The following is a 19,002-nucleotide window of genomic DNA, read 5'->3' as shown; positions in this document are numbered from 1 at the left end:
TACATTTTTCTGTATCAGATAGCAAACTTTTTCTTATGGGAATTAACATGGAAAATTAAACATTTGCCCCCCGTATCTCCGCCAACCCATTTTCTTTTTCTTGGTTCCCGCTTCATGGATTAGATCAGAGCAAAGTTCATGAAGGAGCCAAGGTGGATGAACTTTTGTTTAGATTTGTCAAACAGCACCAAAGGTATTAGCAAAATAAAAAGTGCTTTTGGTTTGGACACTGTAATCTAACTAGAACTACTTGTTGATGCCCACGACTGTATCAAATTTGTACATATATGTATGTATATAATACACTGACAAGGGTGAGCTACTCAACAGAACATAGACCGCGACAGTTTGCACTTTATTTTTCTGCTATCTGTGGGAGGATTCCTAAATAAGAAAGTGCACTCTATATATTGTTTCACCAGAAATTGTTTTTCTTGAAGCATTTTCAGTTTCCATGCAATTTCTCCACTCTTTTCTCAAGCTGCTGGTGGGTTACTAAATGGTAGTGATTCAGACAAGGTTTAGATCAGTGATAGAATCCACTCCTTCCTCACGGGTTGAACGCAGCAAGTCAGACTACCACCATTCCTCTCAGAACCCACAGAGATCTGCTGCGGAATGCCTTGAGGCTCCTCCCTGAGCCCCACCCTCTTCAACGTCTACATTGCTCTACTCGCAGCCATCGGCAGGAATTACGGACTCAACATCGTCTCTTACGCGGACGACAGCAAGCTGATCCTCTCCCTCACCAACGAACCCAGAAACAACTTCCACAGCGGGATGAAGGCCGCCGCCACCCAGGATGAAAGAGGGCTATCTGAAACTCAACTCAGACATGACCAAAGTCCTCATCCTGGCAACCACCCCCTCAGCTTTGAACGACTTCTGGTGGCCCGCTGCGCTAGTAACTCCCCCCACACCCACAGACTTTGAATGAAAACTCAGCATTGAACTGGACTCATCACTCACCATGAACTGCCAGATCAATGCCGTCTCTTCATCATGCTTCCACACGCTACGCCTGCTACGAAAGACCTTCAAATGGATTCCCACCAAATCCTGAAAGATGGTCCCCCACGCACTCATCAGCAGCAGACTTGACTTCAGCAATGACCTGTATGCCGCAGTCACCCAGAAACTCCTCAGCAAACTGCAGAATATTCAAAACGCTGTAGCCAGACTGGTACTCAACATCCTGAACATCTGCGAGAATGGCACTGGCTCCCATTCAACAAAAGAGTGCATTTCAAGCTCCTCACTCACACCTACAATGCCCTCCACGACGCAGGACCAGCATATCTGAACCACTGCCTTTCATTCCACGTACCCACCAGACACCTTAGCTCCGCCCAACTGGGCCTGGCCACCGTCCCGCGGATCTGCAAAAGCAGGACTGGAGGAAGATCCTTCTCCTACCTCGCCACCAAGATCTGGAACACCCTGCCTCTCCATCTCAGGCAAGCCCCTTCGCTAACCCAATTCAGGGGGGATCTAAAGACCTGGCTCTTCGACTGAACCCCAGCGCCCAGACAAATTAACAACCCTCTTCCCCCTATCCCCACCCACCCTCAGCACCTTGAGACACTCACGGGTGAGTAGTTATGCTATACAAACCTTGATTTATTGAATTAATTAAATATTTGTCTCCATTTTGCTCAGTTTACTGTTTTATAGTGTACCTTTGTAAGAGTTAAATTGACAACCATGCTGTGCTTCTGCTGTTTCATGTCTTACTGCACCTGTCTTAGTTTGGAACATGCCAGTGCAGCAAAGAGTGTTTGTTGGGCTGCTTCCCCTATGCATGTCCTGTCTGGGCTCCTGATACCTACTTTAAAAGTCCACCATTTTCCTACTATTCCCTAAAGACTTCGTCATGTTGTGGGTCTTGACATCAAGAGTGCCACATTATTTAGTACTATAACGTATATCAAGTGTTTCATCAAGTAATGGCAGTGTTCAATGAATTTCAGCTCACAAGCGATAGCTACGCAGATGACACACAAATACTTTTTAAACTGGAAAGTCCCAAAGACATTGGAAATTCAAAAATCTACAGTTGCCTCAATGGATGACATGGAGCCATCTCAAATTATTGCAAATACTCACATATGGCGATTGGAAAAATGTGCCCACTCTTCGCCTGGCCTGATAATCTGAAACCACCTCCAAAATTATCCAAGGAAGTAAGAAATCTTGGAATTACCATGAAATCCAAGCTATTGATGACTGCCCAAGTGGATAAGTTAGCAAGATTAAGCTTCATTACTATGAAAACTCTGCGACGCATCTACCCCCACCTAGGATTTTCACACAAGTTGCAAGCTACTATCTCTCTTTTAGCAGCTGCTCTCCCAAGTGTTACCTATTTTCCCAGATGGCTCATTTGATGGCCCAAAGGTGAGCTTTAAGAGGCAACTGGGGAACGCTTGGGAGAGAGGCTGCTCTATTATTTAGGCATACAGGCTAGCACTAGAGTCAGGGAAGTGAAGCCAGTTGTCAGACCGGTTTTCCAGGGGCATGTAGCCCCCTTAGCAGCTGTAGGAAGCTGGCTCTACATATAGTGTACCAAAATGAGGCGCATTGTGTAGAGTGTCCAGATATCTGTTACTAGTGTATAGGGTCTTACTTTAAGAATCCCAAGGTGGAGGAGGAGCCTAGCGCGCAACCGCGTAGGTGCGAGGCTCCCGAGGACCTCCGCAACCTCCTACGATTATCCTGAAATTATCCTGCCCTGGATGAGGGGACTATGTTGGTGAACCTGAGCTGAGGTGGCACCCGTTTCCCGCTTCCGAATCGGACCTCGGACACCGGAGTGAGCACCGATTGAGGTTTGCGGCCTTCCCCTCGCCGGACCCCGGATTTGCGCTGTGGGGTGGTCCAGTGACAAAGTGAACAACAGCGGCAGGCAGGGCCTGGCGACTCGCGTACCCCGCACTTTCACTTTCGCATTCACACCCCCTTGTCGTCTCTGCGAGGTTGGGTCGCGGAGCCCTTGGTGTTGGTGTGGCCTTGCTGGGAGACCCTGCCTGCCTGCAGGCTGTGATCCACCCCGCTGCTCTGAGGGGGCCCCCCCCGGAGCTCGTGGCCCTACTTTCCTGCCCTACACGACGTGGCTGGTGCGACTGGGAAACTGGTGGCCATGGCCACGAAACAAGATGGAGACCGGGCAAAGACCAAATCGACCCGGCGTGGCGCCGTCCATCAGGCCAACAGTATGGACCGCTATACCCTCCAGAAGGGATCTCCCGATGGCCCGCGCAAGTCCCCTGAGAGCCCTCCTGATGCCCCAGACCTGCCCGCAGATCTGACTCTGCGTGATGTCATGGGCGCCATTGCCGAGATGAAGGCCTCGGTGGGCCAGCGGTTTGATACACTGGCGCAGAAGATCGACTCGGTCCTCGTGGATGTTGGCCTGGTGAGGGCCGATCTTTCCAAAACCAACGACCGAGTAGATTCTTTGGCCCACACCGCATCGGGCCTAACGACAGATGTGGCGGCCTTGCAAACAGAGGTGCGCCGGCTTAGTCAGGCGAGTGCGCTTATGGATCGACGCCTGGAGGACTCCGAGAGTCGGGCACGGGGGAACAACATCCGCTTTATCAGGGTGCCCGAGGGACGCGAGGATGCGGCGGCGGATCTCTTTGTGGAGGACCTGATTGCTACCCATCTCCAGCCACGGGGGCTGAGCAAACTCTACGCTGTGGAGAGGGCCCACAGGGTTCCCGGGGGAAGGCCGAAGGTCGGAGCCCCTCCAAGACCTCTCATCGCCCGGATTTTCAATTTTCGGGACAGAGACGCTATCCTGCAAACATCCAGACTGCATGGACCGGTCAAGCTTGACAATATGGAGGTTAATTTTTATCCTGATTTCACCCCAGCAGTCCAGAAGCAGAGACTGAGCTTCCTAGGCGTCAAACGCCGTCTTCGGGACCTAAACCTCAAATACGCCATGCTCTTCCCAGCCAAGCTGCGAGTGGAGGTGGATGGTCGCACGCACTTCTTTGATCGTCTCGAAGCGGCCGGGGACTGGCTGGATACTCTGCCCGGGGATCGTGATCGGGGGGGGCGGCGGGGGGAGACGGCACGCTGGATCGGGACTGAGGGTCTAATATTGGGCCTCACTCTGGACGAAAATGATGCCACTTTCGATTCTGCGTCAATTTTTGTAAGGTTGTGTTGGGTCTATTGGGGGTTCTCCCTCCTCCTCTAGGGGGTCTAGTTAGTCTAACTATATATGGGGCGACAGGCACACTGCACGTTGGGGGGGCTGTTCGGGCTCATGCAGGGGTGCAGGGAGGGGGGAGTTCTGTTGGGGTGGGTGGGTAGGGATGGGGTGTTGTTCGTTTTTATCACAAGGCAAACGTATTTTTGTGTTAGTTCTACAGTGCTCTCCGGGGGACGAATGATGGCTTCTGTATATGATGGGGGGTAGGGAATTAACTTTGTTGTCTTGGAATGTGAATGGACTGGGGGACAGGATCAAACGAGGTGTGGTCCTGCAGTTTTTGAAGCGAATCTCGCCCGATGTAGTCTTTCTGCAGGAGACACACCTCATTGGCAACTCCTTCTGCGCCATGAATCGGCGTGGCTATCGCCTAGTGGCTCACTCGGGCTTCACGTCTGGCTCAAGGGGTGTGGGCATCATGGTGAAGAACTCGCTCCCGTTGGAGATTGATGGGGTGCTCCACGATGACAGGGGACGTTACACGGTCTTGGTGGGAAGACTGGAGGGCAAAGTGGTTGTCTTTGTGTCAGTATACATCCCACCGGGGCTGCAGTCGACCACCTTTGCGGACCTTGGGCGCCTTCTCCTTGGCCTTCCGGGGGGACTTTTAGTTGTGGGGGGGGGATTTTAATGCGGTGGTAACTGGGACTGTGGATCGTCACCCCCCTAGGGACCTCCCCCGGGCACAGGCGTGGCTACTCGGCCTCTTGGATACATTTGGATTAGTGGACTGCTGGCGTTTAAAACACCCCACGCAGCTGCAGTACACCTTCTACTCGGGAGCCCATGGTAGTCTCTCACGACTAGACTATGTCCTTGTCCCGGCGGCCTATGTTGGGAGGGTGGGAGAGGTGCGCCATTTGCCACGGGGTATTTCGGATCACTCCCCGCTCCTACTGCACTTTGATGTCTTTCCGAGGGGTGAGGGTAGGGTGGTCCCAATCAATCCTTGGTACTTGCGCGACCCCCACCATTCGCGCTGCATTGATTAAATCCATTCAGCGATATTTTGATGAGAATGTGGGGTCCGTGCCTTCGGCTGTACCGCTATGGGAGGCCTTCAAGACAGTACTCCGAGGGGAGGCCCTATCCCTCATTTCCCACGCCCGGAGGCGCGAGCGGGAGGAGGTGACCCGGATGGAGGCTGAAATAGCCGAGTTGGAGGGTAATTTAGAAGGTGGGGTGACGGATGCCGCATTACATGTCCTCCAACTCAAGCAAGCGGCCTATAGGGCCCTCGTCACGGAGGCGGCCAGGGGCCTCAGTAGAGAGCAACAGGAGCGACTGTATGATGTGGGTGATAAGGCTGGTAAACTTATAGCGTGGTTGGACAAAAAAGAGAGAGCGAATCGTGTGGTCCCGCTGATTGAGAAAACGGATGGTGTGTGTGTAACTGAGCCAGAAGAAATCGTCTCCTGTTTCGCGGATTATTTCCGTGGGGTGTATTCCCCGGTGTCTCCCTGCTCGGAAGAGGATTCCCGTGCCCTGCTCAGTGATATCGCGCTGCCGTCCCTTTCCGGGGATGACAGGGTGTCGTTGGACGCCGCTCCCACCTCCGACGAGATCGCCCTCGCCATACGCTCGGTCGCTTCCGGCAAGGCCATGGGTCCGAATGGTCTCCCTATTGAGTTGTACAAGTTGCGACCGGATACGCCGGCACCCCACCTCCGGGCTATGTTCCTGGCGGCACACTCGGTGGGCTCCCTCCCGCTGGACCAGCGTCTGGCTACAATCGTGGTCATCCACAAGGAGGGGAGACCTCGGGACCGGGTTACATCCTATCGGCCCATTTCGCTACTGAATGCGGAGCCCAAGATTCTCGCCAAGGTACTAGCCAATCGGCTGGTCGGCGTGGTGGGCGATTTGGTTCATCAGGACCAGTCTGGCTTTATTCCCCATCGCAACACAGCCCTTAATCTGCGGCGTTTGCACGGTGTGCTCGCACGTGCCCCGTTCATACGGGAGCCGGCCATTTTGGCGTCCTTAGACGCCACCATGGCGTTTGACACGCTTGAATGGCCATATATCTGGGCGATGCTTGCGAAGTTTGGATTTGGCCCAGGGTTCATCAGTTGGGTCAAATTGCTGTATTCGGGCCCATTGGCGCAGGTGGTGGTGAACGGAAGAGTATCGGCTCCGTTCGAGCTGGGCCGGGGCACACGGCAGGGCTGCCCCTTATCGCCGCTCCTCTTTGCACTTGCCTTGGAGCCCCTGGCGGAGTGGCTGCGGTGGGAGCCTTCCATCCGTGGTCTCCGCTGGACCCCTGAGTATGAGGACCGCGTATCCCTATACGCTGATGACATCCTCTTGTACCTAGCTTCCCCACGTAAATCACTCATAGTACTGGTTGATGTTTTGCATTCATTCGGTCGTAACTCCGGTCTGGTCATCAACTGGGCTAAATCGTGTGTGTATGTTCTCTCCGGGGAGGCTCCTATCCTCCCGCGGGGCTGTCCGATCCAGGTCGCCCCGCAGGGATTTAGGTACCTGGGTGTCTTCATTACTCTGGACCCGGAGGCTCGGTATGATCGGAACTTGCTTCCCCCCCTCCAGCGTCTGAAAGAGGATGTCGCGCGCTGGCGGCGTTTGCCGCTTTCGCCGCTCGGCCGGGCGGTATTGTTTAAAATGATGTCGCTGCCGCGTTTCCTGTACGCGTTGCAGAACACTATGGACCTCGCCCCAGCACGCTACTTCCGCGAAGTGGAGAGTTTGCAGCGTCTCCTGTTCTGGGACGGGAGGCCACGTATTGCCCTGGCTAAGCTTACGCTCCCATGGTATGACGGGGGGATTGCCCTCCCGGATATCAAACGGTACTATTGGGCCTCCCAGCTAGCTGCGATTAATCAGGGCCTATATGGGCCCGCCTTAAACCCGGCGTTTGAAATGGATAGGATGCTACTTCCAGGTGGTGACCATAATCGAGCGCTCTACTCTAGCGCGCCCGACGCTCGCGTAACGGGCCCCACGCGTGTCATGGTGCGAGTGTGGCACGCGGCCAATGCAGCTATGGGGTGGAAGGACCGTTTGACCCGGGCGTCACCACTATACGCGTCTGAGCGGTTGGGCTCCTTGTGGACCTCGAAGGGCTTTGAGAAGTGGGACTTAATAGGCATTAGCAAAGTGGGGGATCTCTGGACGAGGGGAGGCTTTAAAACGTTCGAGATGCTGCAGACGGAATTTCAGTTGCAGGGCAGCGAGTACTTTCGGTATTTGCAGGTCCGGCATGCGCTTTGCCTCCATCCCGGAGTGTTCCCCCCTGGAGGATAGAGTGCTGGATGGACACGTCCCTGACAGCACGATCTCACTGATCTACAAAAAACTGATCAACGACCGCTCGGACTTGTTGACGGCCCTTCGTGAGGCTTGGGTAGCCGATGGGCTGGAGCTGGACGACGAGGACTGGATCGCCGCGGTGGCCTCCCCGAAAGAGGTGGCCATACCGGCTCGCCTTCGTTTCGTCCAGCTCAAGATACTCCACAGGGTCTACATGACGGGGCCAAAGCTCCTGCGTATGGGCTATGCTGAGGACGGTCTGTGTAAGCGTGGGTGTGGTGCGCTGGGGACTTTTCTGCATATCTTGTGGGAGTGCCCGGAGGTGGAGGGGTTCTGGCGTGGTGTGCATGAGGTGCTGCGAGTGGTCACGCATGTGGCGCTGTTGCCCGAGGCGAGGAGATGCCTGTTGAATGTGTGGGAGCCTACCGATTACTCGGTGCCGCAGACGTGGTGGGTGACTCTGGGGTATATGGTTGCCAAGCGTGATATTGCCCAGCTGTGGGGATCCCAGAGGCCCCCGACTGTCTCGGCCTGGAAGGAACACATGGATTGGTGCATGTTTCGGGAAAAGGTGGTGTATGTGGCGAGAGGTAAGCCTGCGACTTGGGTGAAAGTGTGGGGCCCCTGGAATGCCTACCGCGGGGGAATCTGTGCTCCACCGTTATTGCCTGATCCGTCGCCGGCCCCGTCCCCTTAGCCAACTCATCCCCCCGGTACCTGGGCATTAGGTGTACCCAGCCCTAGTTCTGATCTCTCCCCCCTCTTGAGATTCCTATGGATGGCTAGGATCCCCCCTCTAGGGGAGCACGTGTTGCTATTTCCGATTGAGGATTGCCTTGTGGGTTTGTTTGTATTTGTTGTTCTTTAAGTTTAAAATGGAACCGTATAGTGGGGTCTGGATAGTGTGGCTCGCAACGATGTTACCTCCTGTGCATGCTCAGCCGCAGCACCATGTGTTTTATAAATGTATATCGTATGCTCCTTTCATTGCTAGCGGCCGGCCGGAAGGTTGTAGGCCCATATTTGTATATTTTTGAGTCTTGTAATAAACGGTTTCGAAAAAAAAAAAAAAAAAAAGAATCCCAAGGTGCTCTATTTGCAGTAGTGTGGTCGAGCAGCCTTAGCTTATCAGAGGGTAGTGTTAGGCATATGTTACACACACACACACATAATAAATGACACACACTCAATAAGGAATTCTGACACCAATTTAGGTCTGTCTTGACGGTGTTGGTGTCCGGGTTGGAAATCAAGCAAGCCTTTGCGGCTGCAAAGGCTCTGGTACCCTTGGTATTAGTGCAGGGCGGTCCTGGGGATCCTGGTATCTCCAAACTTGGCAGTGAGATCGATCTGACCTCCTGGAGCACAAAGACCTCTTTCTGGGATGGTGCTTCCTCAGTGGACAGCAGAAAGGTGTACTGGTTCGATGCGTTCTGCACTGGTAGGCTGCAGGGAAGTGGCTCCTCTACTTCAGGGAAGATGCTGGCTGGTTTGTGAAGTGCTTGGCAGTCCTACAAGGCTTTTGGAGGATGAACAGCTAAAGGACGAGTCATCTCTTTGCAATTGTCGGGACAGGAGCAGGCAGGCAGGGTTTTGCGCCAGGACCACAACTGGTCCACAGTTATTGCTTTCTTCTGCTCTTCTTTGTCCTTCTTTATCCCTTCTTTAGTCAGTCGAATCCAAGTTTCTGGTGTCAGGGGGCCACCTAATTACTCAATTTAGGGGTGTTTAGGGGAATGTAGGGTAGTAGCCAATAGGCTACTGCCCCCTTTGTCTTCCGTGAGGACCGGATCTGCTCACCCACAGGCTCTGGCTCCTGGCAAAAACCGCGAGTCTGCACCCGATGCCCACCGCCCAAGTTCGAGTGGCCCAACACCACAAGGTTTCACAGGCGATCCGGCCAGGAGATCTGGGGAACTCTGACCTGCCTCAAATCTCGACTGCTTCAGCCCCTTTCTGGAGGATCTCCCAACCACAAACGGAGCTGGTAAGAAAACCAAACACCTAAAGACACCCTTGCACCCGACATCCCACAGCCTTGGGTGGCCGAAGGAACAGTGTTCCAGCATCCCCAGGCATCCCAACTTACCTTTTCAACCGGTGGTTACCTCCAGAAGATCTCCGTCCTTGAGCCTGCTGTCTTTGTTGCAACCGTAGAATCCCCATTGAAAACAACAGGGCACCTGATGCCAAAACAGCACCCTGCACCCAGCCATCTCTGCACTGCTGTGGGTGTACTTTGGGTGATAACTCAGATCCCTCTTTACCCTGAGCCTAGCACCAGGAGCTTTGCTTCCACAACCTTGTGGCCTGCTCGTGAACAGCCACCAACCGTAGGCCCCCTATCCCTCATCGGGCCTCAGCACTCTGCACCCGGCCGCCCTAGTGTCGCTGAGGGTATTCTCAACCCTGGGGGAACCCTGGTTCTAACCCCAGAATACCAACTCCCACTAATAAGTATTTACCTGCAAACCGTTCTTCATTTGCTTCCATAGGTTTGCATTGACTGCTTTTCCTTTAAAATTCTTCAAAGTATGGAGTTGGTTTAGATGAAACATTGAAAATCTGCAAAACTGTAAAAACTGAATTACTTACCTTTTGTTCAGGAAATGTTTGTGATATCTAGGCATATCCCACTGATTAGCAAAAGTAACTAAAAACTTAATTCAATAAGTAACGTGCACTGTAATCTACAAAGTAACTAAAAAGTAATTCTGAACTGTTGATTTACCTGTAACTCAACCAACTGCATTTGAACCTGCAATCAATTGTAAATCACTGCATAAGATTTTGCAAAGTATTATTTCACTTACCTGCACCAGGCTTTGCTTGGTTCTAGAAATACAATAACTAAATAATATTTTTGATACAAACAAATTGGTTAGAGTTCAGTCTTTGAGAGTGTGACTTTTCCTGCCTGAGTGTGTACAACAAATGCTTTACACTAACCTCTGATAAAGCCTAACTGCTCGCCCACACTCCCACAAAGAGAGAGTAAGGTGCTATCTACTTTTACCTCTTCCTACCTTTGGTGTTCCACTGGACTCTGTGCTTACTATACCTCATTTTGGTATAGTATATACAGAGCCAGCTTCCTACATTGGGGGATCAGCGGTGGGATATACAACTTTTTGATTTGTTGGACTGACTTGACCAACAGCTGATCACACAAGGGAACTCGTCTTTAGAATTCTGATTTTTAAATTGGCACATTTTTCCAAACTACTAAAAGTCTTGTTAGGGACTTAGATAAGTCCCTTTAGAATTTTAGAAAAATAAAAGCTCACTTTAGTTAGGCATAAGAGGGGTTAGACGTTTTCTTTTACAATGTCTCTTAACAAGAACCCAGCTGTTAGTTAAGATAACAACAATGACATAAAGAACCAGGTTGAGAAGCTCGACCTCACCCCTTATCTCCACTTATAATTTAGGGAGTTAAGGTCCCTATGTATACTTAAAAAATATTAACATGGGGTCCCATCCCTCCAAACAAAAGTTCCAGGAGCTGATGGCAGGGTATTCTAGGTACCATGCCTCTGAGAATGGTGAAGACCTCTCAGGGAAGAAGAAGAGGGAGGGGATGAGGATAACTACCAACCTTCCCTACCCCCATTTCATAGGGAGAGAAGGGCCCTTGTGGCCCTGACTCCAAGAACCTCTCAGCACCTAGAGCACACACAGTTTGGTCAGGTGCTTCTGAGGGCATTGAGGACAGCCTCAATGAGGAGACTAACCTTAAAGTAAGGTTGGCAAAACGATTAAATGTAGAGATCAGACTCCTGGCTCTATAAAAAGAGAGAGCAGAGATGGGCTTCGCTCTCGTTAATGGTGGCAGCAATATACTAAATAGGGACAAAGAGCAAACTTATTATCCCAAAACCCCCAAAGGAATTGTCCCCAAATATGAGGAATGTGATGACTTATCAAATGGTTCACAACTTTTGAAAGAGCTTGTGGTATGACAAAAGTGAGGAAGTCACACTGGGGGGCACTCCTTTGGGAACTGTTAGCTGGTAACAGCAGGGAGAGACTTCTGCCCGTATAGGGGTAGATGCTGGGTCTATTGACCTTATGAAGAATACTCTGATTGAGGGCTTTGGATTCACAACTGAGGAACATAGAATTAGATTCAGGGGGGCTCACAAACCCCACAATCAGTCCTGGATTGGCTTTGTTGACTAATGAGTTAAGACAATAGATGTATGGTTAACTGGAAACAATGTCCATGATTTCAATGGACTTTACAATTTGTTTATGAAGGAACATATTTCGAGTAATTGCACTAATGAAAAGTTACATCAACATTTGGTAGACCTAGGTCTAATTGCCCCACAAGAATTGGGAAAGAAGGCAGACCACTGGGTAAAGACTAGGGTAACAAATATAGCCACTGGGGGGACCAAAAAGGAGGTAAAGGGGGTGAGAACCAAAGGGTCCCTTCCTTGGGGCGGGTACACCCCCTATTATGCCACCCTCCAGTGGGGGGGGGGGGGAGGGGATATTCCTCTCTCCGGTCGGCTGGGTCCACCATCCACAAGATGGCGTTAACTGGGAGTCGTGCTACACCTTGCCTCCCCCACCTGAGGGGTGGAGTTGGCAAAGGTGGGCAAACCTCCCTTCCTCACTTGGGTTTCCCGCCGATTCTCCCACCCAAAGTGGGGATCAGAACCAGTGGGATTCAGTTGCTGGAAGCAGCAAAGGGCTGAGGTAGCTCACAAAGGCAGCAAGCATTTAAAACTTCCCCTTCGTGGACCCTGCCAATCCTGGGGGAGGAGGCTTAGCACCTCGTCCCACGATGTGCATTGTTTCAGGTCCCGAGAGCGGTACTCGAATCAGGGGTCCAGAAACATGTCTTGTGATGGCAGCTGGCGAGCAGCCACTCAGCCAGGACACTAGAGTTGTCGTTTTTCAGGGGGGCATCTCTAAGATGCCCTCTGAGTGCATTTTTCATTAAATACTACATTGGCATCAGTGTGGGTTTAATGTGCTGATAAGTTTGATACCAAACTTTCCAGTTTTCAGTAAAGCCATTATGGTTTTGTGGAGTACGTAATGACAAACTCCCAGCACCATATATACTCTTAATGGCATTACTACAGTTACCATGTCTAAGTATTGATTTAGACATTGTAGGGGTACAGGCTCATGCACCTGTACCCTCACCACTGGTATAGCGCACCCAGCTAGAAGGGTGGCTTACCTATGCCAGGGCAGTGGTTTGTGGTGTCGACTCGTCACTTTGTTCTGCACCAACACATGCAGCCTGCAATGGCAGTGTGTGTGTGTGTGTAAAGGTACAGGGCCTCGAAGGGTAGCACAACAAATGCTGCAGCCCTTAGAGGCCTTTCCTGGCCACATTGCCCTTTGTACCTATGGCACCCTTTACAAGGAACTTACATGTGGCCAAAGAGTGCCAATTAGGTTTTGTCTCAATGCAGTTTTAGGGAAAGAACATAGACCCTGGGTACCTGGTTGGTAGGAACCAAGGGCACACTCATTCAAAGTACATCAGCAGTTTGGCAAAAAGTAGAGGCAGCCATGCGAAAAGAGGACACTTGCTTACACACTGGCACTGAGGTCTGGTTAGCAGGCCTCAGTGCACTGTCAGAGTTGAAAACCAGCATCTAGTAGTCAAAAATATGGCAAACGTGGGGGGACAACTGCAACAAAATTCCAGTTTCCTTCAGTAGCCACACCTTTGGGCTGGGCTAGGGATATCTGGACCCCTAGAGAGGGGTTCTGCCATCTTGGGAATACGCAGAATGGTGCATCCTGAGAAAGCCAGATGCCACATTTCCCAAGAAGTAGTCAACAGGAAGGTGGGAACTTGGTGGCCCATTGGCTACCAACCGCATCCTACCCTGAGAGCATTTTCTGTGTCATATTGCCGTTGGGGTAATTGTCAACATTGCCAAATTAGCATGAGCTCTGCTGCCATGATGCTGCTTTTGTGCAAGTTACTACATGACTTTATTTTGCAAGACTCTGTTTGTGCCTTTCACATGAGTACCGTCTGCTTTCTGCGTTCTCTTCCTGTTCCCGTAGTTTAGTCTGCACACAGTGTGCAAGGTCGATAAACAATACCCCTTGTTATTCTGTTCTGGTCAGTCCCTAACACCTATAAAAAACATGCTAACACAGCTGCTACTGCTGGAAACGTGCTTTGATATTGTGGGGTAGTAGGACTTGACATAGAGTCCCTATACACGAACATTCCCCATGAGCAGGGCCTCGCAGCCATTAAAGAAATACTCGAAAACAGACTAAGACCCACCTTGATCGCCACAGACTTTATCATGGATCTTCTACACATCGCCCTGGAGAACAATTATTTTCTCTATCAAGATTCATTCTACTTACAAACAAGGGTGTCTCCATGGGAGCTTGCTTTGCCCCAAATTTCGCTATCCTTTTTGTATAAAATCTTGAAAAAACACACATACTTACCCCGATCAACCCTTTCTAGACACAAATTTCCCTCTGGCGACGTTATATAGATGAAGTTCTCCTTCTATGTAAAGGCACTCCCGACTCATTGAACTCCTTTGTCCTCTGGTTAAATCAATCTCGACCTCACCTAAGGTTCACATCGGACTACAAATCAAATGACCTACCATTTCTGGACATCACCATCCGTGCAGAAGATGGCAAAATTGGAACCATGTTGTACCGTAGACCCACGGAACGGAATACTCGACTGCATTACTCCAGTTACCACCCTCGCGGCCTGAGAGATGGTTTACCATACGGCCAATTTTTGCGTATTTGAAGCAATTGTAAATGGCGAAAGGATTACTTCCGTGAATCAGACATCCTCCGCGACAAATTGATTTCCAGAGGCTACCCACCAGGATTGATCTCACGCGCCCGAAAAGGGCATGGTACTGCCACCGAGACCTCCTTCTCACAACCCAACCAAAAAAGATGAACTCCAGAATCCCGCTTGTGACCAAATTTAGCCCCTGCAGTAACCAAGTCAAGAAGATCATCAGATGTAACTGGACCATATTGAGAACTCAAAAGTTATTTCAAGAACCCCCACTCTTCTCTTATCATCGAGGTGACAACCTGGCCAATCACCTGGTCCACGCCATCACTTGGTCCATCAAACCCACACAACAGAACTCCTTCACAACTGCTTGGGGTCTACCACCATTGATCGGCCATTACAGATGCCAAGCATGTAGCGTCTGTGACCTTACTTCCAACACCAAGGAATTCAAGGTCCACAACAAATCATACACACTGAAAACCTTTTTCCAACTGCCATTCTCAGAATGTGATCTACGCAATCCAGTGCCCCTGCAACCTCATATGCATCGGTCAGACTACCCAAATAATCAAGCAGAGAATCATACAACATAAAAGTAGAATACACTGCAAAGTTCTGACGGCCCCTTTGGTGACACACTACTTTGAAAAGAATCACAATGAACTAGACATCACCTGGAAGATGATTGACCAACCTCTACTTCCCCTCAGAGGTGGCAATCTTCAGACTTTACTGAACAAAAGTGAATGCAAATGGATTACACGTTGTAATTCAGTAAACCAGAGCCTGAACACGATTGACGAATGTAACAGTACTATCCATGTGTGACCGCCCAGAAACTCTGTCCTCTACTGAACCTGAGAGTCTTCATTGATTCTCCCCCCCCCCCTTTTTCACCACACATTTCCAATTCATCGCAGTGTATACACCAGTCCCGGAGATGGATGCCCCATTATACCCACTTTCCCCTTCCCCTCCATACCCTTCCGAAACAGTTACATGTGCTATCCATCCTGACCAAACCATGCTTTTATTCCACACGAACATGTGAGATTGTTTCTTGAACATGAAATGCCTGTTCCAATCGTATTTCTCTGCTTACCCAACTGTCAACTTATGAAATGCTTGTTCCAATTGTTAATCTCTACCTATCTGACTGTCAACCTTCCCTTTTTTTGTGTTAAACAAATAGTCCCTTGCCCTCTATTGTTCCAATCATTTGTCTCTACCCACCTAACTGTCAACTTAAGTATGCTTGTTCAAATTTTGAATCTCTACCTATCTATCAACCCTCTTTTTATTGTCTTGAACGAGTAGTCCCTTGTCCTCCATGTCGTACTCCAGCAGAGTTTCACGCACTACTTTTCCCGCCCACACCTGGTCGATGTCCCTCCCAAATATGGTAGACTTCCCCTTGAAAACACTGTTTTTATTGTACATACTGCTAATTCTTTTATTTTCCATTACTGTGATTCCACTCTATTTCGCACTCTCAAATTAGAAATACATCTATGTGTATCAAGCAGACATTCAACTGAAAGTAGGTCTTTCATTTCTCCCCTGCGCGTAGCTCATGTTCGATAAGTGTCCTAGACTACGCCCCACCCACCCCTAACAACGGCCAATCCGGATGGGGTCACGTGACAGACTGACACGCTTCTCCGGAAGCTCAGTATTCACTTCGCCGATCCCTTCACCCCACACATACGAGACACCGGAGGACTCCGCACACAATCGTGGCGGCCCGGAGATACTCGTAATACCAAGCTCAATTGGATTTAATCGACCTCGCCTTCCACCATTATTACGTTAAGCCTCTGCAGCCATTGTACCCTGCTACCGTTGATTTTTCCATATTCCCGTACTTACCCTCAGGCCCCTTCTACCTCCCCAGGAAATTGCACCTGTTGCCGTCGCAGTGGATCGGGGACCCGACCCTGCACCTCGCCTTTTCCATTACCTCATTGAGGTTCCAGTGGGTGAGTTAACGGTCTCACCTTTGCCAGCGCTTGCACTCACCTACATAATTATTTGTTTATTCTGGCCTGTTTTACCCCAGATTACCTGCACTGCTTCCTTGTCCACATGCAGACGTTCCTCTACGCTGCCCACATACAAGGACCCGATTCAAGACACCTGTTCTTTGATCCACTCTTGAACATTCCAGTCCACCTCTTTTCGTGATCTATAGGTAGGCAGCTTTGCACCTTCCCTACCAGACCTGCCACGCCCCTTCCCCCTCATTCTCATCTCTCCGTGCGCTCCCTGCCCTATGTCCCCCTGACCTCTCCCTTTCCTTTCCTATACAGCACCCCCAAATTGGCTACCCGGTCCTGAAGATGATCCTGAATTAGTAGGATCGAAACGCCGTCGACCAATTTACCAGTGCAACTTATGGCGCACACTCATCTTTGCTACACAGAAATGCTTTAAACCCTTATCAAACATACAAAATATTCCTTGTGTTGAACTAAGTATTTTGTACATATTCTATATCACTTTATCACTTCGCGCCTATCGCTGTGTTTCATCACTAGGCACTTGTGCCGTCACCTTTGTGTCACGAGCACAACGTGCACCAAGTTTCTTTGGGTTGCCTCTGCATTTATGCGTACAGTGCTGATATAACTGTCGTGTATAATTTGTATTTCTAATATATGATGCCATGAGCACATTCAAACAAACTACTTGGAGTGTCCCTTTTTTGTTTCCTTTATGTAATGTCTCGTACATACATGTATATTAGCCTTTTTACTAAGTCCAGTTGAGACATTGTTGTTGGCTTTCTTCCTATTGTGGGGACGCATGTTAGCTAAAGACACTTGGAGAGGGACCTTTCCAGGGAGATGAGCTACGCTGCTCCTACTATGTAGAAATACCATCTAGGCACTACGGTATGAGGTCAGCTGACCAAACCCGGAGATCTTTTTTTTTATATAGTAAAACGTTTTCTAATCAAGGGGAGGGTGGTTAGGCTTTATAGTCCTTTTATCCACTGTCTGCATACAATGGCATCCCCCTTTATAATCTATGGTCTTGCAACAGTGCATTTTGCTGCTGGTAGTAGCTTGTATACTGCATTATAGAGCACTAAAGGTAAAATAAACATTTTGAACTATAACCGAGACTCTGTCAATTCTTATTGTGGACCGGTACGAGTGAGTGAGCAAAAGGGTACGTCTTGCTACCGCGATTCCTGAGAGAGTCTGGAGTGTTGTGTTCTGGGTTGTCTAATTATATGCGACTTCATGATTATATAGGAGAGCGAATGAGACACAGTAGCTAATCGGTTTTGGGATTTGGGTACTGAGGCGTTAGGAAGGCTCAGCCCCTATACACAGGTCCTGTTTTCTTACGCATAGTTCTGTGTATGTGCGGAATCCCTGTAACATCTGCACATAAATAGGGTACCCCCAGCAACCAAAACTCAGATCTCTACTGAACTGGAAGAAGGGCCGAGGTAGGACTGCCCTAATGCACAGTGGATCCGGCAAAGAGATGCTGTACCAGCATGGACTGCACTTTCTGTAATTGGTTGCAGGCTAGTAGAGGAGAGCGACAGTGCCTGCTGTGTCCTGCTTGAGGGAAAGTTGTCTCCAGAGCCCAGCCAAACCCAACAGAGACTCCAAGAGTCAGTGAGTGTGAGCTGGCCTCTTGTTCACACCACAGGGACACCACACATGAAATGCCAACTGGGGTAAGGTGGTAGTCCAGAATCTACAACCTGCCACCATTCCCCACCGGTGAGCACTAGGGACAAGGAACTGATGAACATAGTTGCACCCTAGTTTGCTGAGCCCGGAAGTGTCGTCGGTGCGCAGCTGGGACCCCCAGGGAACGAGTTATCGACCCAGGAAGGAATGGACTTGGACTTGAATACTGGGCGACCAGTAGTTCAGTGGCAACTGGACTTCTGCCTTCACCGCAAGGACTTTGAGAGATGTTGACCCTGTGACCAAAACTGCCTCACCTTCTTTGTCGTTGTAGCTATTTTATGTTGCTGTGTTTCCAATTGTATTTTTATTCTGCTGGAAGATGTTTTTACCCGATGCTCTAACTGATGCTGTTGCTAGCTAATTATTTGAACATATGTACAAACCTTTAAAGCCCTAGATGGTTGAGTGAAGTGTACTGTGCTCTTTGTTAGGTAGCGAAGAGTGATGCATGAAACCTTCCTGGTTGGTGTCTTGTTCCTATCTTTAGTGTTATAGTGTACCATTCTTTGCTTTTAGAGCTGAAAAGAACTCCCTTTTAACTGAAATGCAAACCCTGAGAGATCGCTGCCATCGTACCTTTGCTGAGAAGGATAACCAGATTGCAGAACTTCAGAAGTTTCATCAAGAGATTATGTTAAAGGAGCCTGCATCTTTAACCAATATTTATGCAATAAAGGTAAGATAAGAAAGCGTTGTACTAATGACCATTTCAATCTGAATGTACCAATGCCTCGACTTGGAAAAGGTAAAGAATGTACAAAATTGCGATTCTATTTTTAACAGCTAGATTAAGTTAAATTGAAGTCAAATCCTTTGAGACGGCCATACCTGGTTAAAACACTGCCAGCAAAACAAAAGGTGCAGCGTTTTAGCAATGGTGTAAATCTGCCCAGAGTTCAGATAACAAAAAGGCAAGTCTACCAAAGGTGGAAGAGGCAATAAGATTTGTGTGTTAACTTCTTTTATGGAAAAAACAACTCGTCGTTCACAGTATGCTAATGACTTTTTTTGGTCTT

At 49.6% G+C, this 19,002-nt stretch overlaps 1 protein-coding gene across 2 annotated transcripts in view; it reads left to right on the top strand.

Moving 5' to 3' along the window:
* The window catches only part of LOC146859819 (uncharacterized), a 518,852-nt gene that overhangs the window by 361,505 nt on the left and 138,345 nt on the right, over positions 1 to 19,002 (top strand). For both annotated transcript variants that reach the window (XM_085643565.1, XM_085643566.1), the window contains one exon: positions 18,503 to 18,662. In XM_085643565.1, coding sequence (XP_085499691.1) covers positions 18,503 to 18,662 — 160 coding nt within the window. The remainder of the gene's footprint in view (positions 1 to 18,502; positions 18,663 to 19,002) is intronic.

This window comes from Triturus cristatus, chromosome 3_1, assembly GCF_964204655.1.
Source record: "Triturus cristatus chromosome 3_1, aTriCri1.1, whole genome shotgun sequence".
NCBI lineage: Eukaryota > Metazoa > Chordata > Amphibia > Caudata > Salamandridae > Triturus > Triturus cristatus.
The sequence above is the reverse complement of the archived record's forward strand: the minus strand, read 5'-3'. Positions and strand labels throughout refer to the sequence as shown.